Source organism: Scylla paramamosain, chromosome 24, assembly GCF_035594125.1.
Source record: "Scylla paramamosain isolate STU-SP2022 chromosome 24, ASM3559412v1, whole genome shotgun sequence".
In the NCBI taxonomy this organism is placed as follows: domain Eukaryota; kingdom Metazoa; phylum Arthropoda; class Malacostraca; order Decapoda; family Portunidae; genus Scylla; species Scylla paramamosain.
Window position 1 is genome coordinate 4,374,399 of NC_087174.1, and position 25,602 is coordinate 4,400,000.

Below are 25,602 nucleotides of genomic sequence, written 5' to 3' on the forward strand. Positions count from 1 at the left end.
AGAAGTGTTTCCAAAGGCCACAAAGATGTTAAGTCGGGTTTCAGTGATATTTTTTACCCGGTGACTGAAGAATCATTGTTAAACTCTCACTAGAATCAGGAAAACACTCTTCAAACTCACAATATCTTCTTGAGCCTGTTAAAAGTTGCTGAAGTGAGATGTGGGAAAGTCTGAAAGTGCAGTTGTTAAGTTCCTGCTGTGAATGGTGCGGCCACAACTCCTTGCCTCAGTGGGCTTCAAGATATATAGACTATATTACAAACACTTCAAGTTACGTTCATATTTGTTCTGGGTCACGCAAACTGAAACGGCGCCGTGAAAGGAGACGCTGTTATGAGTTTTTTTTTTTTTATTTTAATAATGCAAACTAGTTTTTACATTGTTGCTGAAGACAATTGCACGCTTTAGTGGGAAATCAGTTCATAATTTTATAATCTTTTCCCGCTACAAGTGTGTCTAGGCTGATCCCTTCCAAGAAAATGAAGGAAAAGCTTTCAATTTTTGCGATTGCGATCTGAGAACAAGAGTTTCTGATTGATTATGTTCTCAAGGTGACCCGCCTCTCAGAACACGCGATGTTTTGGGAAGGCGGAGAGACTAAGCCCAGAGAAACGAGGCTCTTCTAGGAATTTTTTTTTTTTTATAATGCAGACCAGTTTTTACATTGTTTATGAAGCAAGCTGGCCGTCTTAGTGAGAAACTAGTTAATAATTTTAGTATCTTAACTGGACGAAACAATTAGCAACAGCAGAAGTAATGCGTGAAGTCTTTATAAGCATCTACAAAAAAAAAAAAAAAAAAAGAAGAGAATGAAAAAGAATAGATTTTGCATTTTTTATCCAGTTTAAAGATTGGAGGTGGCTGTAGAACAAGTGAAGATGTCTCAGAGTGACTAACAACTAAGGAAAGATGTACCAAATAGCAGTCAAAGGGTTAATGAAGCTCTTCCTCTTCTAACACGTAAAATTTCCTGAAGGCGAGAAGACAAAAGAGACAAAACTACAGATTATACCACAAGCTTTACTATACCAAGCTTTATATTCATGTCATAAACTCCACCACTTATGTAACAGTTCCCCACATTTGTCACCATCAACCGCTATTTTCTCAGCGCACGTAAGACAATGAAAGAGAGAAAGAGAGAGAAAAAAAGTCAAGAGGAAGGTTATCGCCAGCGGTGTGTAGAGTTGCGTTAGTGGGAGTCACGTCAAAATCTTTGCTGCAAGGTTTACTTCTGCCAGAACGAGCCTTGTTTCACGAGTGGCTGTGACAAATGGTGGTGGTGAGTGTCTTGTGTTTGTCATCCCTGCGCACTGTCGCCATGTTTGTACTTCATTGTTGTTTTCAGGGTTAGAGAGAATTGGTTGTTTAGTATTTTGTGGGTAGTTAGAGAGAGAGAGAGAGAGAGAGAGAGAGAGAGAGAGAGAGAGAGAGAGAGAGAGAGAGAGAGAGAGAGAGAGAGAGATGGATTGATAGTAAATTACATAGATGGATAAATAGACGGACAGACAGATAAATAGATAGAAAGACAGATAGATCAATAGATAAACAATTAGATAAATAGATACAGACAAACAGATAGATAGATAAATAGATAGACAGACATACAGAGGCATATAGATAGATAGATAGATAGATGGACTAGATAGAAAGATTGATAGTCATATAGATAAATTAATATATAAACAAATAGATAGATAAATAATTAGACAGAGAGACAACCAGACGCACAAACAAACAGGTGCATACACACGATTACACAATGTTTCCCATTAACGACGTAAGATGGTGAGTTCTGGTATACGCCGCAGCTTGTCCCTGTCGCACGATGGGAGTCCCTGCCTAGAATACATAAGCTTTGTTCCTAATGACACGGGCCGCCCAGCCTTTGTGTACCCTCCATGCCCTCACCGCCTCCTTGTTCTTGTTTTCTTCAGTTTTTCTTATATCGTTCTTGTGTCGTAATTCTTTTTTCTTTTCCTTTTTTTCTTTTGCTTTTTATTTTATTTCTGATTTAACTTTTTGCCTTTTTTTTAATTTCTTGTTTTATTTTATTTTCTTCTGTAAATTTTTTCCCATTTTTTTTCTTGTTTCTTTTGTTCTATTTTCTTTTTTTGATGTTTTGTCACCCCCCCTCCTTTTTTTTCCTCATGGCTCCATCTTCTAGCACACGTTTTCTTCTACATTCCAACAATGGGAATGCAAAGGAAGCGTCAAGTGACCCATGTGAACCGAGGCAGGTTTTGAGGTCGTGTCTCCCCACCTGTAGCTTGGAAACATTGCCACGACCTACTAAACATTGCTTGCTCGATCAGCCTTCACTGTCAGCTCATTGGTGCTCCTTGCTTGCATTTCCTGATCTACACTGCTACAACACCTTACTGCAGATCGAGGTTAAGGTGACGAGCACAGATCCGAGGCATGGTAATCGTGGCACCGTGGGAAGAGCAACACGAGGAGGTCTTTTTACAGTGGCTCTTCCTCTGGCTCCTCGGTGTCGTTTCTCCAAGAAGGCCTAGGACTCTAATTGAAGTTACACGAGGCTTTAAGGAAGTTTTCTTATGATTTTAGTGGCAGATTAACAAATTTTCTACATTATTAACATGGAAAATACCCCTGAGAGCCCGGCTAATCATCTCTGTGGCCTTAGAAGATAGTCATGGTGAGAGAGAGCAAAGCGTTTAAGAATTAGAGTCCCAAAGCACGTTTTCTTAAACAGGTTACGTTTTATGGACTAGTTTTGATTCTGAAGGCCAAGAGGGTGGAAGCTCATTGAAGCGTTCCTGACATGTCTTCCTCCTCATATCTTGCATCTTCAATGGTGTGTGTGTGTGTGTGTGTGTGTGTGTGTGTGAGTGTAAGCTGCGCGTTAGCTCTGGTGACATGAGGACAATGTATGAGCATAGGAACGCAAGGAAAGCTGCAAGAAGTCATCAGGCCTACACTTGGCAATCCCTGTACAGAATATGCCCGCCCATATCCACGTGTCATAGTAATACAAGAACACGAGGGAAGCTATAGGAAGGGTAAGAAGGGCGTGCTACGAGCGATTTCATGAAGTTTTGGATAGATTCTTGTCCTTCAGTCTTTTATAACTGAAGGAGGTGAACTCAGGTGAAAAAAAAGTCATAGGTAGATAGATAGATAGATAGATAGAGAGAGAGAGAGAGAGAGAGAGAGAGAGAGAGAGAGAGAGAGAGAGAGAGAGAGAGAGAGAGAGAGAGAGAGAATGGATCATTTTCTATAACAGTCGAAAGAGAAAAGAGTTGTACTAAATTATGTGGCTACCTCGTTCTCGACACAAACACGCACACACACACACACACACACACACACACACGTATTCCATCACTCTTTTTCTAATCGTCATTCTGCGCAGATGCAATGTTGGGTGCAGGAGGAGGAGGAGGAGGAGGGGAAGAGAGAGGGAGGGGAAGGGGGAGGGAACCAGCTGGGGGTCTATTACTGCTGGTGACGATGCAACAGGTTACTTTGCACAAGAGAGAGAGAGAGAGAGAGAGAGAGAGAGAGAGAGAGAGAGAGAGAGAGAGAGAGAGAGAGAGAGAGAGAGAGAGAGAGAATAAGTATATTCATCGATCCTTGAATTACAATGAAAAAAAAAAGATAATAAACTCAAATCACTCAAAAAGCAAGAGAGAAAATAACGAAGAAAAAAGAAATAAAAAAAAAACGGAAAAGAATAAAAAAACAAAACAAAGAAAGAAACCCATAAAAAAGAAAAGAAAAAAGGAAAGAGAGACAGAGAGAGAGAAAAAAAAAAGAGCCGACAGTTCATTTTTACTTTACGGATCCGTGTCTTAACGTGGCTAGATCACCTTGTCGCCTCACCTGTCTAACCCCACTTTACCTGCGTTTACCTGCGTTTACCTGGCGTTTCACCGTGACCATGACCACCTGCTTAGTGTACCTGGAAAACCTGTGGAGCAACTTGAATCAAACTCTTCCCTCCTCCCCTCCCTCCACCCTCAGCCCTTCCATCAACCTTCCACTTACCCCCCTCCCCTCGTCCTTCCATCCTCCACCAACCTAGCAACCTTGAGAGTAGATTTTTTTTTTTTTTCTTTTCTCGCGTGTGTGTTCGTGTGTAGCGAGGGGAAGAAGGCAGTCAGGCGGGGAGAGATGAAATAAAGGAAAATAAAAGTGGTGGTGGATTAGTGGAGATCAGTAAGTAAGTGTTTGTGGATTAGGTGAGAGGTGATGTTGTGTCTTAGTGCTACGCGTGTTCTACTACTACTACTACTACTACTACTACTACTACTTTTTGTTGCCGCTCCTTAAAAAAAAAAAATTAGTTACAGAGTTTCAAAAAATAAAAAAAAGTTGGGCAGTTTAGTTTCGGTGTCTTGATAATCTTTTGAAATAATGTACACTAACTACTACTACTACTACTACTACTACTACCACATCACTTCTCATATCCCTACAACACTGATCTATCACAGGGTATCTCTCTCTTTCTCTCTCTCTCTCTCTCTGGGCGGCATTGACAGCTAAGCCTGTGCCTGTAAGTCCAGCACACTCACGGCCCTTAATGGAGGCTGTTTATGTCCACTAATGGGAGGTGACGCTAGGCTTATCCTCCTTTTCCTCTCCTCTCTTCCCGCTGGACCCTGTCCTTGGAACTTAATGAGGATTCGCAACGTGTATTTTTGGTTAGCGGATTGTTTAGCTGTTGTTCACGTAGAGAGAGAGAGAGAGTGTGTGTGTGTGTGTGTGTGTGTTTCTTGGTGGAAGGGGTACGGAGGCAGTAAGAGTGCGTACACCATTCATGAACCGGTTGTTGTGGTTCGTTGGGTTACTGGGGCGTCCCATATCCCAATTAATCACTTTCACAGCCTCCACCGCCCAGTAGACGCAACCTGTGCGGCGCGGCGACCTACCTGGTTAAGGAACAAAACGAGCAAGAAGATACGCAAGGCTGCCACTCTTTGACAAAATAGAATCATGAAATTGCTTCGCTTTCTCACTACGATTGTTTTCAAAGGCCACGAAGGTGATAAGTCAGGTTCCCATGGATGTTATCTTGTACTAATAATGCAGAACACGTGTCAATCTGTCTTGAAAACTACATTTATTTTCACTAGTCTTGACAGGTTGAGATTAGATGAAGAAACTTGCAAGAATGTGGTTGGTAGCAGTCAGTCGTCCTGAAAATAAGAAGTTAGTTGTAAAAAATAAGTAAATGAATAGACAGACGGCCAAGTGAACAGTGGGTCAGAGAATCATCCAGGTTGCTTTACGTACTGGTGAGACGGGACGAGGGAAAAGAAAAGATATAGAAACCCATTTTTTATATCATTTACAAAAGAAGAAATGAGCAAATCTAAGAGAAAGGGACGAGGGAAAAGAAAATACGTAGAAGCCAGTTTTTATGTCATTTACAAAAAAAAAGAAATGAGAAGATCAGAGAGAGAGAGAGAGAGAGAGAGAGAGAGAGAGAGAGAGAGAGAGAGAGAGAGAGAGAGAACCATTTTATTCGTACATTAGGATACAAATGAAGTCACGCAGAATTAGCACAAAGATAATCACGTCAAAGTAAACGTCACTTAATTATTTGAATGCCACGAATTTTACAGCCAAGTAAAATGTGGCGTAAGTTTAGTATGTAATTTTTAACTGTTAGAATCTTGACCTTTTTGGAACTTACAGACATGCGCAGTTTACTCTTATTTATAACTACATGAAACTGTAAACTTCTAAGGTAAGAAGTTTACGCAACACAACTTTACTGATTTTCTAAGACGTCTGCTGTGAAACTTAATAAAAAACATCTAATCATAGTCGAAATTAGTAGCTATAAAGATTAACAGATTCAGAAACTTGATATGCCATTGCCAGAACAAAATATCGAAAAGTTCAAAAGTTTTAGTGTCTGTAGCTATAAAACTCAATGAAATAATAAAGTTTCAGTCCAGACTTCATAAATATAAAGACTAAAAGATTAATTGAGTCAAGATACCACTGCCAGGAAAGGAGTTATCGATTAGTTAAGATATATTAGTGTTTGTAGTCTCTCTCTCTCTCTCTCTCTCTCTCTCTCTCTCTCTCTCTCTCTCTCTCTCTCTCTCTCTCTCTCTCTCTCTCTAACAGCAATCGAAGTGTTAATTTCCTCATAAAAAGAAGCGTTTATGAATGATGATGACAAAGTTAATGATGCAAGCGATGGCCAAACAAGGCACTCACGGGGCGCTGTCTTAACCATTGCGCATGACAGGCACTTTTTCACGTTTGCGCAACTGCCGGATGTGTTCGATGGTTGGGATGTGACGCAGGTGACGAAAGATTGGTAACTCCTTCCTCCGCCCCCTCCTCCTCGTCCCACACCCCACGAAACACTGGTTAGATCCTTGTGACCAGCGTGTGCGTATTTGCGTTTGAGTATGTGGGTAGATTCTGGTGTTAGTTTTATCTGTAGTAGTAGTAGTAGTAGTAGTAGTAGTAGTAGTAGTAGTAGTAGTTGTTGTTGTTGTTATTGTTAATCACCACACTTAATTAAGCTTTCGTGTGGTTTGGATGTTGTTGTTGGTGGTGGTGGTGATGGTATTTTTGTTGTTGTTGTTGTTGTTGTTGTTGTTGTTACTATTCTTGTTGTGCTCAGTGGCAACCTGCATACTTAAATCTTCAACTACTTTCAAAGTGTTGTTATTCTTCACCTCAACAGCAATCTCAATTCTTCAGTAGTCCAATTAGCTGAAGTTGTTGTTGTTGTTGTTGTTCTCACTAGCACCCTCGACACTTAAGTTCTCGATTGATTTGGAAGTGTTGCTGTTGTTCACCTCAATGGCAACTTCTATTCTGACTGGAAGCTTTGTTATTCCTCATATCACTGGCGACTTCGACATTGTAGTACTCAAGTGATTTGAAAGTGTCGTTAACCCTCCTTGCCAACCTCGATACTTCATAAACTCGAGTCATAAACTGAGACGGTATTCATTAAGCCAGTCACATGAGCACATTCACTTGACTTGTAGATTCACCTCGAGTCTTTCATTCCCGTAGCTGTTGTACTACTGGGGAAGAGGGAGTGTTGGCAGGCGGCCATGTGTTAGGCGATGCTGAGTATTGGAGCTACCTGAGGCCTTGCGAGCATTGCATGTCACTTACCTATCATCCGGTAATGAATGTAATGACTCACTCTTATAGGTAATCAAGTGATGTTACGTAAAGGGATCATGAGTGTAAGTGAAGGACGGTTTATTTATAGTCTGTTTTGAGGTAACGTAACATGATCCATTGTGTTTCGACATTTTTCTCTAATTATCTTATCTAACAGGTAATAACTTAATGTAATGACTCACTTTTATAGGTAATCGCATGTTGTTACGTGAAGGATCATGAGTGTAAGTGAAGGACAGTTTATTTATAGGCACTTCTGAAGAGACATAACATTTTCCATAATGTTTAGCGATTGTTCTGTAATTCTCTGATGCAATGACTCAGTTTTATAGGTAATTAAGTGATATTACATACAAGGTTATAAACGAAAGGTAAGGGACGGCACAGTCACGGCCAGTTCTCAAATAACATAAGGTTTCCCCATTATTTTTGACCTTTGCTTCCCCTCACTCCTGAGTCCTGTAAGCAGCTGATACTGTACCCGTTCTCAGACGTAAGGAGACTTCAACAGGTGAGAGGACGTCAGGGTGAGGGAGACGCATGATTCACAGTGACGGTGCGGAAGGTTACTGCAGCATCTGACCGGAAATGCACCGTGTCATTATCTCGTTTTTGTACGTTCAGAGATTCGTGTGTCACTGGGGTTCATGTGTCAGCGTTACTCACACATCACATTACAGACAGACAGACAGACAGACGGGTGTGTAGGTGGCCATTCTGAACACACGAAGGGAGGTTTCAAGAGTCTTTCCTCAGTGCAGTTTTAGATAATTTGTACTGTCTTATTAACCCTTTGATTGCTATTTGGTACATCTTCCCTTAATTACTAAGCACTCTGAGACATCTTTACTTGTTCTACAGCCGCTTCCAGTCTCTAAAACTGCGTGAAAATTTGCAAAATCTATTCCTTTTTATTTTATTATTATTATTATTATTATTATTATTATTATTATTATTATTATTATTATTATTATTATTATTTTTATTTATTTATTTTTTTCTTACAGTAGATGCTTATAAAAATTTCATGCATTGCTTCTGGTGCTGCCAATTGTTTCGTGCCGCAGTGAAAGGGTTAAATGACCGATCTTAAATGGGTAGTTTTACGTAAAAAAATAAAATAAATAAATAAATAAAAATAAAAACGATGTATTTATAGTGGTGTGTGCCTGCTTTTAGTGCTGCAGTGGGTATTCCTTACTCATACATGCACTCTTGGCCTTCCTTGTGTCTAGTTTTCATTCACTTCGCGGACGGGTTCTCCACTTAGTACCAACCGAGGCCTTGCTGCGTCATTGTTGCCGTCATGGCTTGGTTGTGTAATGCTGGTCAGGTTTTTTTTCCTCCTTTTTTTTTTCCTTTCTTACACGAATGAGAAATCCAACGATGTGTCATGTATCGCTCATGTGTGTATATTCTTTACACACACACACACACACACACACACACACATTCTTACATAGGTCAATTATGCCTTGTTTGATTGTCTTAGGTGGTACAGACGCGAACCAAGAGATGAAAACAAAAGGGAGATCTCTTTTTACACTCCTCACAAGAGACAAGTACTGGACCGGTTGTAAACAGGTGATAGACAAGATAGATCAGTGTCAGACAGATGTTAGATGTCAGATGTCAGACATATACTAGATAGATGTCGAAAAAGTATTAGATAGGTGTTATATAAATGTAAGACAGGTGTTAGGCAGGTGTCAGGAGCGGCCATGAGTCAGGTGCACGTGGGCTGCGGGGAATCAGCAAGCAGAGCAAGAGTACAACACTTTTTTCCGAGCCACGGAACAACTGAAAGTGAAACCTGCAGAACCGGCTGTCAGGTTCCGCTAGTCCTACTGGTGGTGGCTAGGGGTGCCTCAAGTCGTCTGGCTGACCTAGAGATACAGTAATCGATGGCTAGATAAGTTAATTGATAACTGAATATACGAGTAACTGACTAATCCGACTGACTGACTCAATAGTTAACTAGCTAACCAGCTAATGGACTAACTAACTGACTAATCTGCTAACTTCATGGAAACACTAGCCAGTTAAATAGATTGTCAAAAGAAAGAAAGAAAGAATGAAAGTAAAAAAAAGACAGAGAAAGAAAGAAAGAAAGAATGAATGAATGAATGGAAAATAAGAGAAAAGAAAAGAAAGACAAAAGAAATATAGAAGGGAGAAAATAGAAAGACATATTAGAAAAAAAAAAACGAACGAAAGAAAGAAAGAAAGAAAGAAAGAAAGAAAACACCCACGACACATTTCTCACACCTCATTACTTCACCCATACTTCTCTCCTTGTTCCGCGCAGCCAAGTGTTAAATCACCGTGTACTTTGCGAATTACTCGACCCTAAAGTTTGCATCGTGTCGGTCCACTCAATCCGTGTTTGTAGAAGTATTCGTCAGTTTACAGCTTCCCTCGGCTCCCCCGCTTTACCCAAGGACACCCAGAGCGGCTCCCTCACACAGCCCGCTAGGTAATGATAGTAGTGACCCAAATTTACAGGCAATCGAGTAATGTTATAAGCCTCGTGAATAGAAGCGAGTGTTGGACTGTATCCTGAAACACTGCGCCGCATCTCCACTACTTTCAAAAGCCTCTAGTTGAAGTTACAGGGGTTTTCAAGGGTGTTTTAATCATTCTAGTGACTGATTAAGATGATTTCTACGTTATTAACAGCAGAAACACTTTTGGAAACACGGGTAATCGTCTCTATGGCCTTTGAAAATAGTTGTGGTGAAAGAGCAAAAGCGTTTCTGAATAGAGGACATTAGAATGAAGAAAAGAAAACAAAAAGAAAACAAAACAAAGGAAAGTAAAACGCGTAGATTTGGAGAAAGGGAAGATGAGATGCTGTGTAACGATTAAGCAATTTTTTTTTTATTCTATGTGTGTGTGTGTGTGTGTGTGTGTTGTGTGTGTGTGTGTGTTTCCATGTTTACTTTTTGTTTTCCTACTTTCTTTTCCTACTTTCCAACTTTGTTTTTGTTTCATTCTCTTCCTTCTACTTGTTTTCATTGTTTGTTTATTTGTTTGTTTGTTTGTTTGTTTGTTTTTCCCTCTGTCCGTCACTTTCTCTCTTTCTCTCTCTCTCTCTCTCTCTCTCTCTCTCTCTCTCTCTCTCTCTCTCTCTCTCTCTCTCTCTCTCTCTCTCTCTCTCTCTCTCTCTCTCTCTGTGTGTGTGTGTGTGTGTGTGTGTGTGTGTGTATGTACAGCAATTCGCAAGGTAACTATTTCTGAGAACCCAAACACGGAAGGGAAAGTCACATCCTGTTCATGAGCTTGCGAGAAAACAACAAGAAGGGGGAAAAAAAGGAAATGAAAAAAAGCAACACGCATAGATTTGAATGTAAGGAAGATGAAACGCAACATGATGGAAAGTAAGAAGTGTTTCTACTTGCTTAGATTAAGAAAGCGTCAAGGACTTTCACGGAATGCAAATATTTGGGCATATGTTTGAGGTATACAAATGAGAGAGAGAGAGAGAGAGAGAGAGAGAGAGAGAGAGAGAGAGAGAGAGAGAGAGAGAGAGAGAGAGAGAGAGAGGACACTAATATATATAACTTTCTCCCTAATAATTAGTTTGGTTTCCTGTGGTTATCTGTCTCTGCATTCCTTTCCCTCTCTCTCTCTCTCTCTCTCTCTCTCTCTCTCTCTCTCTCTCTCTCTCTCTCTCTCTCTCTCTCTCTTTTTCATCTTCACATTCACCACCGTCTCCTCTTCCTTTTCCCTTTCACACTTTGGGTACTTCGTGTCCTCTTACTTCATTAAACAACCACTTACTATCATCACCACCACCACTACTACTACTACTACTACTACTACTGCTACTACTACTACTACTACTACTACTACTACTACTACTACTACTACTACTACTACTACTACTACTACTACTACTCCCAGTCTTTCAGTTTACGGAGCCGCAGATTTTATGAGTATTGTCTGTCTACTTTTACTTACCCCAAGGCAAGCACGGTGAGGATTTCGTAAGGAAGGTCCCAACAGCCATCCCTTCCTTATTCCCTTGCCTCTTCCTCTTCCTCCTCCTCCTCCTCCTCCTCCTCCTCCTCCTCCTCCTCCTCCTTTGCCTTTCTCAGTGGTTCCCATGTCAGCTTTCTCCTGTGTTGTCTTCTTTGTTTGTGTGTTTATTTGTTTACGTACTTGTATGTAGATTAGATCGTGCAGTTTGTGTAGTTATTATTTGTATGGATTTTTTTTTTGTTTGTTTGTTTTAGGATCAGTAAGTGTTTTGTTGTTTTTAATTTTTTTTTTTGGTTTGTATTTGTTGTTGTTGGTGGTGGTGGTGGTATTGTTGTTGTTGCTGTTCCTGTTCATGTTTCTTTTCCTTCTTGCTCTTCTTTTTTGTTCTTCCTGTTCTTGTTCTTCTTAAGCTTCCGAGCACTTCAGATTACAGTGGTGTTCTTTGGTTCTTTATTGGTAACTGGCTGGTTCACTCATTGGCATCATCAGCGTGGAAGTGCGTGGCGGTATTGTTCATTGCCTTAGTCATGCAGGATGTGAAGAGTGAGTTTGTTTTTTATTTGACTTTGCTCTCTGGTATAATCATAATTCTTCATGGGAGCGGTGGTGATTCTCTCTCTCTCTCTCTCTCTCTCTCTCTCTCTCTCTCTCTCTCTCTCTCTCTCTCTCTCTCTCTCTCTCTCTTGCTTTTTCTTCCTCCATGCTTAATTTCATTCTTCATTCGTGCCCTCATTATCTTCACCCTTTCTCTTTTTCCTTACTTCTCTCATTATGTCTCCCTTCACTCCCTCTTGAATTAAACACACCCTGAGGAAGCAAAAGAACAGGGTAGGTGAAAGAAACTGGCCTTGCTAGATTCCTCCCTTCATTCCTTTCATTATTTCTCTTATTCTCTCTCTCTCTTCTTTCTTTCTTTATATCTACCTTCAGTCTCCACTTGAACTAGACACCTAAATACACCCTAAAGTAGTGAAAGAACATAGAAGGTGAAAAGTCCCTCTTTACTGAATTCCTTCATTCCTTCATTCCTTCTTTCATTATTCTTCTCCTCTTGTCCCTTCCTCCTTCCCTTATATTTACCTCGAGTCTCTCTTCCTAGACACCCTGAAGAAGCAAAAAAAAAAAAAAAAGTAAAAAAAAAAAGCAAGGAAGGTGAGAGAAAGAACCGAATACTAGACTCCTTCCTTCATCCTTCCTTCATTATTCCTTTCTTTCTCTTCCCTTCCCTCTTCCCTTACATCTCCCTTCACTCTCCGTAGAATAAAGAACTGAACCTACCCGGAGGAAGTAAGGGAATGAGGAAGATGAAAAAAAAAGACCTTGGTGTACTCCTTTTTTTAATTTTTCTTGCATTATTCCTTGCCTTTTTTTTTTCTCTCTCTCTTTCTCTCTCTTCCTTCTCTCATACCTCGCATATTTCCCTTCTTGTATCACTCCTTAGACTTCTCCTGAACTAATCACGCCCTGAGGAGCCCCCACGCCAAAAAGAAGAAGAAGAAAAAAAAAAACAATGAAGGTGACAAAAAAAACTCCTGCACGACGCCTTCCATAAGCCTCTCCTTCCGTGTCAGTGAGTCATGGTGAGGCGCACGATTTGAGGATACGCTATGGCTATGAGCATCAGGTACATGCCTTTGTTGCAAGCTTACACACGCGAGAACCACTTTTTGCGCGCCTCACAAAAACACCCCGCGCGTTCCAAGGTCACGCCGCCCCCTGGGAACTGGCTGGCGGCGGTACACATTGACGAGTGGGCGGTAGAAGCGTCTTATGAATTAAGGGTCTTGCCAGGATGTTCTTGTAGCGTGATTAAGGTGCATGATTTTTTGTTTTTGTTCTCTCTCTCTCTCTCTCTCTCTCTCTCTCTCTCTCTCTCTCTCTCTCTCTCTCTCTCTCTCTCTCTCTCTCGCTCGCTCGCTTGCTCGCTCGCTCGACTACGTTTTCTATGTCTGGAAGTGTGAAGGAAAACAGGAAGTCCCCAGGGAGCAGAGGTGATAGGAAGGAGGAAGAAGGAAGTGCTATCTTTCACTGTAACTTCACTAACTGACGAGTAGAGAAGACAGGAGAGATAATGGTGGTGATAGTGGTGGTGGTGATGGTGGTTGACGTGGTGATGTTGTCTCCCTTCATTAACGTATTGAGACACTAGAAAACAGGTTGGTCTTTCTTCTTTTTATCTTTTTTCACTTTTTTTCTTTTTAGGGGGAGAATGAAACCGGTAATGAGTTGTTTTTTCTGACTTATTTTTTCATTCATCTTACATTATTATTTCAATTATTACTTATTATTTTTCTTTTACCTTTCCTCTTTTTGGCGCTCTCCCTAATGCATGAAAAAAAAAAAAAAATAAATAAGTCAAGTAAAATGAATAAATGCTGCTTCTTGCAACATGGGAAACTTTCAACATTGAGAGTTCACTTTAATAAAAAAAAAAAAAAAAAATACAACTTACAACTTTTTTCAGAAGGGAAAAAACATGACATGAAGTGAAAGGAAATTCCATTTTTCCCCTTATATAATATACGAACGAAAAAGAAAATGAAAATCCATGTTTAATCGTCGTTTAATCACCCACCCTTCTCTACCAGATCAAGATTAAAAGAGCTGAAAATTGAAGAGCGAAGACATGAGATGACAGATGGAGTAGAAGAAAAATAAATAAAATAAAATAGAATACAATAAAGCAAAATAACTAAACATAAAACAAAACATGATAAAATAAAAAAGTAAATAAATAAATAACAACAAAAGAGTGAACCTTGAAACTCGACTGAAAACAAAGGAAAAACGTACCCACGAGAACTTGACTACTCATCATCCCTGTGGCCTTTGAAATTTGTCAAGAGGAGAAGAAAGCGTTAAAGAATACGGGACTTGAAATTAAAAGGAAACACTAAACGCAGAGAAGAAGCAAATGTGATATACAGCGATTTCTTCTGCCGACGTCCGCAAAACAAAATAAAACAAAACGATAGTGATAATAATAGTAAAATAAATAAATAAATAAGGAGTATCTAGGTGCACGTGACTAATATATTCCTGAAGGCGATTCCTGTAAGTAAAAACAAAACAACTGAAGGTGAAAATAAATAAATAAATAAATAAAACAATAACTCATGAAGCCGGAAAATAGATAAATAAATAAACAATAATTTCTGAAGGCGAAAAACAAACCAACAACGCCATCAAGGTCACTACAGTAATAAAAACGACCACTGTCACTTACAAACTTCTCAACTACCTCGATTTCTTTCCTTTTTCTCATATCGAAGCGGCCGTTAACTCGGACCTTCTAGTCCTTGATCTTTCGGCTTGGCTTGAGAGGGAAGAAATGCGGAATAGGGCAAAGAAATAGGGATGGTGTTTACCTGAGGCTCCTTGTTGGTATTAATAGGGTCACCTCACCGTTACCTGTCCGTACTTACGTGTTTGAAAATGAATGTAAATGACTGACTTTTTTTTTCTTTTTCCGTTGCTTCATTCTCCCCCTTTTATCTCTTTGTCCTTCTGTCTCCTCTCTCTCTCTCTCTCTCTCTCTCTCTCTCTCTCTCTCTCTCTCTCTCTCTCTCTCTCTCTCTCTCTCTCTCTCTGTATTTGGTGTTTGTGTTGTGTCTTTGTCTCTGTCTGTTTTTTTTTTTATTCTTTTATCTATCAGTTAGTCGGTAGGTTGGTTAGTCTCTCTCTCTCTCTCTCTCTCTCTCTCTCTCTCTCTCTCTCTCTCTCTCTCTCTCTCTCTCTCTCTCTCTCTCTCTCTCTCTCTCTCTCTCTCTCTCTCTCTCTCTCTCCCTGAAAAAAAATAACCACTTGTTCTATTTTCTTTTGTCATTGTGTGTGTGTGTGTGTGTGTGTGTGTGTGTGTGTGTGTGTGTGTGTGTGTGTGTGTGTGTGTGTGTGTGTGTGTGTGTGTGTGTGTGTGTGTGTGTGTGTGTGTGCGCGTGTGTGCGTGCCTGACTGTCTGTCCTTCCATATAAGGAACCCAACATTTGCCTGAGGGAGAAAACTGTAGGAAAGAAAAATGAGAAACAAAGACAGAAAGAAAGAAAAGATAAGAAGAAAAAGAACAAGCACCTAACCTTCACCTTTTTCCCCCCGTGAGCACAAAGGGAGAAGCAAAAATTTTAAGTATTATATTCCTGAGTCTTACCTGTTGATGTATTACCTACCTGTCTGTCCCTTCGTGCCTATCCTTACCTGTCTGCTCGCCACACCCTTCCTATTCATCACTTTTCCCGAGGGTTATATACACCAGGTACTTCACTCTTATGCTTGCAGCTCACCACACTACACCACACCAGTCATACCTCACCATACTGCAACACTTCAACACGTCAGAACACCAGACATCTTCCCTATACATACTTACAACATGCCATACATCACACACTGTACACTATACCACATTAACACCACATGACCCACACCACAATACCACAATTTCTCTAAGACGCTTTGTGCATTCACCACACCTTCTTGCACCACCGCATGTCACACCACAGACACCACAGTAGCTACAGGACACCAAATGCCTACATACACCACACTAATGCATGTAACACCACACCACACACCACGCACCAAAGACTTACAACACCACACGATACTAAAACAAACACAACACCACACCACAGACACCACAGTACCTCAAAAACACCACACTTGTGCATGCAACACCATATTACACCAAACAAACACTATACTTGACACCACAACACCTTGAAAACACCAAACATCCACACCACACATGCTTGCAACACCACAGACACACACACAAACACACAGCACCACCCACATCCCTCCGTCCTTGCCAGCATCACATATCAGCACAAACAACACAATGACAGAAAAATCATAAAAACATACTACAATGAAACAGTTAAAGTATAAAAACAACATGATAATTGTTAACGGATCTTTGTACCTTTACCTGTAAGAGCATATCAAGGTGCTGCAGATGCCACAGGTGTTTCCTGGTGCACATTTCCCATAGTTGCAGCAATATCAGGTATCTGACAGGTGTTTCCTTCTCTCCACAGCCTCTCAACTTCGGAAATGCCGCGTGGACAACAAGGAGAAGCTCAACACTTGCCTCAACCAGACCCTGAGTGACCTTCGCCCTTATCTCAGCACGGGTAAGTTCCCACGATTAGGGTCCACTTCTCATTCTAGTCCTTCTCTTGTATGTTTATTTTTGTTTGTGATCGTCCACCTGTCCACACAATCTCACTATTTTCTCCCTCTGTGCTCATGCAACGGTAATATACGTAATTCTTCCTATAAGCACCTCCAACTTTCTTCTTCGCTAGGTATCCATTTAAGTGTTTATTTTTGTTTGTTTGTGATCGTCCATCTGTCTTCGTCTTACTTTTACTTTATCATCATCTCCTGTTTTCTTCTTCCTGTTCTGTGCCTTGCTGTTGTTTTGTTTATTGGTCTCTTCTTCCTTGTTTTGATTCTTGTCTTCGTTCTTATTCATTTTTCATTCGTTTCTTTGTTCCTTTTCCGTACTGTGTTACTACTTGCTCTCTTGCTTCTTGTTTTGATTCTTGGCTTCATTGTCTTCCCAACCTTAGTCATTCTTATCTGTTTTTCATCTGATTCTTTCTTCCTCTTCTGTGTCTCGTTATTGTTTATATTACTGTCTTCTTTCTTGCACTTGTATTTGCTTTGATTCTTGCCTTTACTGTCTTCCTCGTCTACTTCATTCTCATCTGTGTTTTTTTTTTTCTCTCTCTCTCTTCCTCTTCCGTCCATTTTTATTGTGTATATTGTTAATTTCTGTCATATACTAATACGGATACTTCTGCTTCCTCATTCTGGTCTTGTCTTCCTTACTTCATTATTATACGCTTTTTTTTCCTCCTCCTCCTTCTCCTCCTCCTCCTCCTCCGCATCATCTAATCGCTTTTATTGCTCACTTGTTTTCGTATTCTCTTCATTCCTCGTCACGCTTCATCTCTATCAAGTAACTAGTGACCTTCCCAGGCAGTTAACGATGTTGACTTGGAGGAGGGAGAAGAGAAGGAGGAGGAGAAGTAGGAAGAGGAGGCGGAAAAGAAGAAGGAGGAGAGAAAATATGAAGTTAAGAATTCACCAACACACACACACACACACACTCAGCTAACCAAAGCACACCATACGACGCTTCAGAATCCTCAACCAGTCGCCACCTTAGCACACACACATAGACAGACAGACAGACAGACAGACAAATAGATAGATAGATCATTTATCGATCAAAGGGAAGTAAACCCAGCATCTCCTCTGCATAACCTCTCAAATACTAGGCGATTCTCACTGCTCCTCCCGCTCACTGTTCCTCCCGCACCCACAGGTATTCAGGAGCTGTCATTGCCCCCGCTGGAGCCAATGCGCATCAAGACCATTGAGTTTCGGCAGCAGCAGGGCGCCGTGACTATGCAAGCGACCTTCAACGACGTGACTGTGACGGGCATCTCCAACTTCACCGCCACCTTCATTAAGTAAGGAACGCAGAGAGAGAGAGAGAGAGAGAGAGAGAGAGAGAGAGAGAGAGAGAGAGAGAGAGAGAGAGAGAGAGAGAGAGAGAGAGAGAGAGAGACTGTTTCTCTTCTTAATGATATAGAAATCTTGTTAATCTGTCTCCAGAACCGCAAAAACTAACTTAAAAACACGTGTACGTAACTTCAGGTAGAGCCTTTAAAGATTAGCGGAGGTGCGGTGCAGAAGTGGTTCAGTTTAAGGTCACAAGTCGCGAAACTAACAAATCTTTCTCTTCCTTTCTTCCGCCTGCCTTCCCTCCACCGCCGCCCTCCCCAGCGCCGACCCTGTGCTGCGTGAGCTGACAGTGGCCCTCTACATCCCGGAGATGGCAATCACTGGCTTCTATATTCTCGATGGACAGATCTTCCTCTTCCCGGCGCGCGGATCCGGAGAGTTTTGGGCCAACTTCAGTGAGTATGGTGTTCATTTTGTGTGAGTGTGCGCGTGTGTTGTTGCTGCTACTAGTACTACTACTACTACTACTACTACTACTACTACTACTACTACTACTACTACTTTTCTTCTTAAGAGTGTAAGAAAATAAGGGAAACTGCAAGAAGCCATCAAGCTACACGTGGCAGTCCCTGTATGAATCTCACCTACCTATTTCTACCTATCGTCACCATTCTATCTCTTGTTGTTCGCCATTATCGTCTTCTTCTTTTCTCCCTCTTCCTCTTCTTTCAGTCTTTCTTTCTATCTATCTCTCTTTCTTTCTTGCTCTTTTATGTAAGATGGTTCTGGCCAAGGGCAACAAAACTGACCTATAAAAAAAAAGAAAATAAAAGGCCGTCTGGAGATGCCAGTCCCCTAAGATGAAATGAAAAAGGAAAACAGTTTAAAAGTAAGGCCAGTAGTAGTAACAGTAGTAGTAGTAGTAGTAAAAAAAAAAAAAAAAAAAAAAAAAAAAAAAAAAGTAGTAGTAGTAGTAGTAGTAGTAGGAGTAGTAGTAGGAGTAGTGTTCCTGTCCTCAGTCTTAAGGAAAATAGATATAGACTCTGGGTAAAAAAGATAGTAATAACATTAACGACTTGAATTAACGCAAAGTTTGTACGTAATGGAACTTTACTACAATAATTCTTTAGTTTCCTGACAACTATCTAGACTTAATGTTTTTTTGGGAATGAAATTTAAAGATTGCATTGTGCTTCGTGCGTACAAGAGAGAGAGAGAGAGAGAGAGAGAGAGAGAGAGAGAGAGAGAGAGAGAGAGAGAGAGAGAGAGAGAGAGAGAGAGAAAATGTAATCCCACTCCAGCGCTGTGAAATAGATGTTGCTAAATTCAGGAAATTGCATGAAATGGTTCGCGGTTTTCATTCCCGATTCTTTAACATGAAATTTAGAAATGCCGGTAAAAATAGCTGCGTCAAGTCTTAACACTCAGAATCTGGTTTAATCTTGTTATATATTTGTTCGCTGAATTTACAAACCTCCAGTGATACGTACCTTACACACACACACACACACTCACTCTCTCTCTCTCTCTCTCTCTCTCTCTCTCTCTCTCTCTCATTTATTTTTATTTTATTTTTATTTATTTTTGTGGGGTAAGAGGAGCATAAAAAGAAGAATGGTCACGTGGGGTTACAGAGAGAGAGAGAGAGAGAGAGAGAGAGAGAGAGAGAGAGAGAGAGAGAGAGAGAGAGAGAGACGTGTTAATTGTTGGGCAGACGGAAAGAAAAATATTAAAGAAAACAGCTAATATGAAAAAAAGACAGTTTTATTCTCTTTTTATATTTTTTTACATATATTTTTTTATACAACTTACGAATAGTATTTTTTATTACTCACTCGTCTTGAAAATGTCCAGTTTTTGTTGGGAGAAGGAATAGAATGAGATCTTTCCTTCAACTGACTCGCGGCTGTAATGAAAAAGCGGAGATAATGCCTAATTCTTGCATTAGTACGATGAACGCAACACGGATGGCAGCAAGCAAGATTATTATAGAACCAATGAATGTATATCTCAGTAGAGTGGGAGCGTTTGGCGTTAGTGAGGACGCAACACAAATGGCAACAAAAGTAATGGAGGTAATATTAAAATAAGAGATACTAAGGTAAATAAGAGAGTGAAAGTACTGTTTAACTCTTGCATTAGTACGATGGACAGTAATAACAACAACAACAACAACAATAACAATAATAAGCCTTACATCACTGTCACCACTAGAGTCTCCTTTTAGTACACCATCACCACCACCACCACTACCATCACCCATTCACCACCACCCTCACCACTTCCTTGTCCCGCAGAGGGTGTGGACGCGACGGGAACCAGCATGATGAGCATCGAGACGCAAGAGGACGGCACTGAGAGGCTTCGAATCTCCAACACAAACATCGACTTCACTATCGAACACCTACGGATGCATCTCACCGATCTTTTCAACGGCGACGAGATCCTTGGTGCGTGATTCTTTGGGCAGTGTTCTCAAGTACTTTGGGTCTTAGGGGTGTCTTATCTCGACTCGTAACAGCTCTAGTGGAAGTTATTTCAAAGGGTTTTCTTGGTTCTAGTGGGTGTTACTGGGTTTTCAAAGGGTTGTCATGGTTCTAGTAGGTGTTACTGGGTTTTCAAAGGGTTTTCATGGTTTTAGTGGGCGTTGTTTGGGTTTTCAAAGGGTTGTCATGGTTCTAGTAGGTGTTACTGGGTTTTCAAAGGGTTTTCATGGTTCTAGTGAGCGTTGTTTGGGTTTTCAAGGGGTTTTCATGGTTCTAACGTGCGTGTTACTGGGTTTTCAAAGGGTTTTCATGGTTCTAGTGGGTGTGTTTTGGGTTTTCAGAGGTGTTTTCATTATTATTTTTTGTTCTCTCTTAGCCGATCTGCAATTACACACACACACAAAAAAAAATTGTGTTTCTTCAAGCTTGAGGAGACAACAGTGAAGACTTATATCCGCAACACGAGAGAGAAAAAAAGATCAACAAATAAATGACAGAACATTGTGTGTGTGGCTGACGTAAAGTTACATGAAGTTCAGTAGAAATTGCAGACTTTATTGTTTATTTATCTATTTAATTTTAGCTTTGTTGAATGGATATGTCAGACTGTTTTTATTTTCTTCAGTGAGATTGTCAGAATTAGCGATGACGCGACAGAAAATAATGGATCTAGTAGCGAAAGGATAAACAGTAATGTGACACTGTGACATTAAGTACAAACCTGAAAAAGAACAATGACACGCTACACATTTTTCCTGCAGCATTTCCTCACTCTAATGCATTCCTGCGTGCCCGGGATCAGAGAGAGAGAGAGTAACATATCACCCCATCGTTTCAGGTCGCGCCGCTAATCTCTTCATCAACGAAAACGGACGTGAGATCCTGCAGGAAGTGAAGCCTCAGGTGGTGGCGCGACTCAACGAAATGGTGGGGAAGGTGATGAACGACGCCCTCTCCCAGCTCCCCGTCAGCGCCTTCCTGGTGCAGAATTAACTCCTTGACGCACATAAACTCCCATCCAGCCCCTTGAGGACTAGTGACGAGTAATTTTGACATTTTTTTATTAATTTCTTACCTTCTCCACGATACCTCAGCGGACCTCAAGCACCTCAGAGTAGTGGTATTAGATTAACCGATGTGCCTGTTCAGTCCCTCCCGTCTTCTGTTTAAAGAAAACGAGGTTGTTGCCTGTTCTCTTCCAACTGGCATTCCTCCTTGTTAATTCTTCTCGGCCGTCTTCCTGTTAAACTGAGAAAGAAAACCAGGTATTCATATCCATCTCGTTTTCTGCCCTCCTCCTCCTTTCCCTCTCGACACATAACTTACAGTATTTTTTAGTAATGTTTTATGAGGGGAGTGAATGTCACATAAGAACGTAAGAAATAAGGGAAGTCTTCACGTGACAATCCATGTATGAAATATACCTACCTATTTCCACCTATCATCCTCATTCATAAAGTTGTCTTATCTCATAAAGCTCCCTAATGACTCAGCACTAACAACTTGATTACCGAGTCTATTCCATTCATCTGCCACTCCATTTGAGCACCAATTCCTTCCTATCTCTTTTTTAAAGCTAAATTTTTCAAGCTTGAACCCGTTATTTCTTGTTCTATCCTGGTTACTGATCCTAAGAATTTTGCTTACGTCCCCCCTTGATATAAACCTTATACCATTTAAAGACCTCTATCAGGTCCCCTCTTAACCTCCGTCTCTCTAAAGAATGTAAATTTATCATCTTCAATCTCGCTTTGTAAGAAATACTCCTCTCCTGTATCATTTTAGTTATTCTCCTTTGTACTGATTCTCCCTTCTTTCGTCTTTCTTTCCTTCCTTCATTTGTTTTGCTGTATTTTGTTTTGGTATTAACTTATACATCGAAACAAAATGGATCTTTTTTGCTTGTGTTTTCACAACCGTCTATGTACTACGTAATTGTGTATTGTTATTTGGTAGAATTTTTATTGTAACATCGAGTATTGTAGTGAATGATGTGTGTGTGTGTGTGTGTGTGTGTGTGTGTGTGTGTGTGTAAGAGAGAGAGAGAGAGAGAGAGAGAGAGAGAGAGAGAGAGAGAGAGAGAGAGAGAGAGAGAGAGAGAGAGAGAGTTGTTTCTTCGTTTTAAATCAGTGGTTCGCAATCCTTTTTTTTTTCCTGTTGCGCGCTCCTTGAGGCTCTCAGGAACAACAAAGAGCAAGGCATATTAACTTTTTTTGACTTAATCTTATCTTGTGTATTTGGTCTTAAATGGAAAACTGCCCTGAAAACTAGACAAATCAGTCCAACTTGTATTATACCACAAGATTTTGCATTACTACCTAAAAACCCAGCGTTACTTTAGCCCTTTGACTGGTAAGACTCCTGAAGCTCAATAACGTTGCAGTGAGGGAGGTTTTAAGACTTCTTTAATTTTGGATAATCCTTTTGGCTCTGCTCTTGGGGACTGACATTTTCCGCAGATCCTTTTTTTTTCTGTTCTTTGGCCCAGACCCCACTCTTACATAAAAAGTTGAATTCTGAAAGACAATAGTGACTGAAAAACGAAGTAATATAGTATTTTAGACCTTTTTGCTCTGTACTTTTATTTTCGTTCCGTAAAAAGCATTTAGATTCATTCGGATTATATAATAAGCGTCATGGCATAAGTCTTCATGACATGCTATAAACTTCATGTCATAAATCTTTCACTTCTTTTACTGGTAACTCTAGAACTCCATGCCTACTTCTGTAATTGCTTGACGTGAACTGTTTCAAGATGGAAGTTCAAAGACACCTCTCAAGCTCTGGATAAGAACATAAGAACATAAGAACATGAGAAGATAAGGGAAGCTGCAAGAAGCCATCTATCAGGCCTACACTTGGCAGTCCCTGGATAACTCTTTTGACTACACTCTTCGGAAACTGGCACCTTGAGAGGGCCTTTTTCAGTCTTTTTGTTGTCCTAGGCCAGTCCCATCTTACATAAAAAAGAGAACAATTATAAGGATAAGAAGGAGAAGAGAGAGAGACAGAGAGAAAAAATGCTTTCGTAGGGCTAAGAATGATTGCTGACTCCAAAGATTATTCTCGTATGTGCCTCGCGCGTCTAAGGTTGAAAATCACTGTTTTAAGAAGCCTGAGTAATTTTAATAATGTGCGAGTTTTACTGTTATTGTACAAATGTATGACCTAAGTCGGTACGCCTCTGGAAGTGCCTGCCCCTCATCGGGTGCTCTTCTGCAGGTGTTTGCCGCCACATTATTGTAATAGTCCTTTGGCACCACGAGGGATTACTTCGCAGACACTCCTAGCGAAGTTGTCATTTCACTGGTACAAGTAGACTAGTAAAAGATGAAAAAAAAAAAAAAAAAAAAAAAGCATTTTTAATTTCCTGATTTCCCTATTATTATTATTATTATTATTATTATTATTATTATTATTATTATTATTATTATTATTATTATTATCTTTTCAGCAGTAAGATCGGTAGTCTTAAACACTTCATTCTTTCATCAAGACCATTTTCCAAGGCTACATTTATATGATTAATCGGTGTTTCATGAGTGTTTTCTTAGCATGATTACCTGGTCTGATTGATTAAGTTTAATACAGGTTTCAGTAAGCCCCACCGTGAATGTAGAGGGCATTTAACAAACTGTCCTTGTATTACTATTAAGATAGACTAGAGTCACTAGAACCATGTAATGTTATACAAGATTCCCCACCACCTCAACCTCCCCCACTTTTTTTTTTCCTTTTTTGAATTTTATAAGGTAAATAAATATAACTATTTTTTGTTTTACTTTATTATGAATTATAAAGTCAAATACTTATTGTCTTAAGTACGTAGCACTTGCATTAAAACAGTATATATTAATACAGTAATAGTAAAACAACAATAATAGCAATAATAATAATAATAATTATGATAATGATAATAATAATAATAATAATAATAATAATAATAATAATAACAATAATAATAATAACAATAATAATAATAATGGTAACAGTGATAATAATGATAATATATTATAATAGCAAAAATAATAATAATAACAAAACAATGAAATATGATAATAATAATAATAATAATAGTAAATAAAAAAAAAATAAATAAACAAAAACACTTCACCTTACTGAGCTCATGCAAGATGTGCAGTGTTACTGACAATGCATTTCCTAATGTAGGAGAAGCACAAATACAATTACAGAACATTCCATGTTCTAAGACAAATCTATATGACCTAATGGAAGCCAATGTCATTCCTCACATCTTGGGTGCACAAGTTCCTTACATGATTTCCCATGCCAAGGGTAAATCATGCATTACTTCTCTTTTATACCTTCAAGACAGTCTTTCCTTGAAATACGATAGAAACTAAATTTTCTAAGCAAAACTGATATACCAAGCAGTAAGAAGTAGTATTTTTCCAAATGTTATAAAAGTTAAAAATAAAAGGAATCACACACTCATAAATTTGAGAGCACAGAGGTAAACAATCATTAATGAGCCAAAGATACAGAATCACTACACACTCAGTAGCTTTCTTGATTGATGCTTCACCTATATTTGTACAGTATCTGGTTGATTATCTCACAAAAAGAGCTGCTGAAAAAGCATATTGGGCCAACTGTGACCAAAACTAGGCCAGATAACAGGAATTTATACCAGGATTGGGCCAGCAACAAGTGGGGCTCAATGTCTGCTTTGTGTGAGACAAGTTAATGCCCCAGAACCAAGGCAGCAGTGTTCATGCCAACCGCCACTTCCCACATCTGCCCACACCCAAGCTCACATGGGCAGTATGTTTTCATGATTCATTAAGCTAATCCCTCAGTAAAAGAGCTTGGGAGACCTGGTGCTCATCAGTGGAACATCTAGTAAAAATCACATACATTACTCATTGTATAAAATTTACATCATAAACTGTCCCAATAAAAAGCTCCCTGTGTTATCTTAGTTTATTTTTTTCACAAAATGTTTACATTAAATGTCATTATATACATATACTAGTATATAATTAATCATGAGGGAATTCATATATGGAGATAAGACAAGAAATCAAATATTTGGAAAGGATAGTCTAGGGAAAGTGTCTTGAAGAACACAAACTGTTTAGAAGATACACTAAAGGAAAGATAACAGAAAGAAGAAATACATAAGCCCTAAAAGAAAATATCATGATAGGATATTTAAAAAAGTATTTATGAGTGAATCAGAATTTAGACTAACTGCAAGGAGAAAAGAAACAGACAGGAAATTGAGTCAGAAGAGATACAGCAATTGCTAAAAGGCTTAGAAGAGAGAAATATGACATTCACTCATAGAATAATGTCCCCAAATTATGACATTTGTAATAATGTTTAGAATTACACAACAAATTGAATAATCAACAATTCCAGATACTGATAAAATCAGACAAAAGTAATGCCTGCTATTTATCTATACTATACAGTACTTACCTGTCTATGGTAGTGGTTCCCAAACTGTACCATCTTTGCTCAGCACTGTGTACTGTACTTGGTGTCCTCTTCTTTC

General features: G+C 39.6%; 1 protein-coding gene across 1 annotated transcript in view; it reads left to right on the top strand.

Moving 5' to 3' along the window:
• The window catches only part of LOC135112610 (protein takeout-like), a 28,056-nt gene extending 3,038 nt beyond the window's left edge, over positions 1 to 25,018 (top strand). Inside the window, exons 2-6 of the mRNA XM_064027127.1 lie at positions 16,155 to 16,250; positions 17,453 to 17,600; positions 17,917 to 18,050; positions 19,893 to 20,045; positions 20,920 to 25,018. Coding sequence (XP_063883197.1) covers positions 16,155 to 16,250; positions 17,453 to 17,600; positions 17,917 to 18,050; positions 19,893 to 20,045; positions 20,920 to 21,074 — 686 coding nt within the window. The 3' untranslated portion in view covers positions 21,075 to 25,018. The remainder of the gene's footprint in view (positions 1 to 16,154; positions 16,251 to 17,452; positions 17,601 to 17,916; positions 18,051 to 19,892; positions 20,046 to 20,919) is intronic.
• The last annotated feature ends 584 nt before the right edge of the window (positions 25,019 to 25,602 follow it).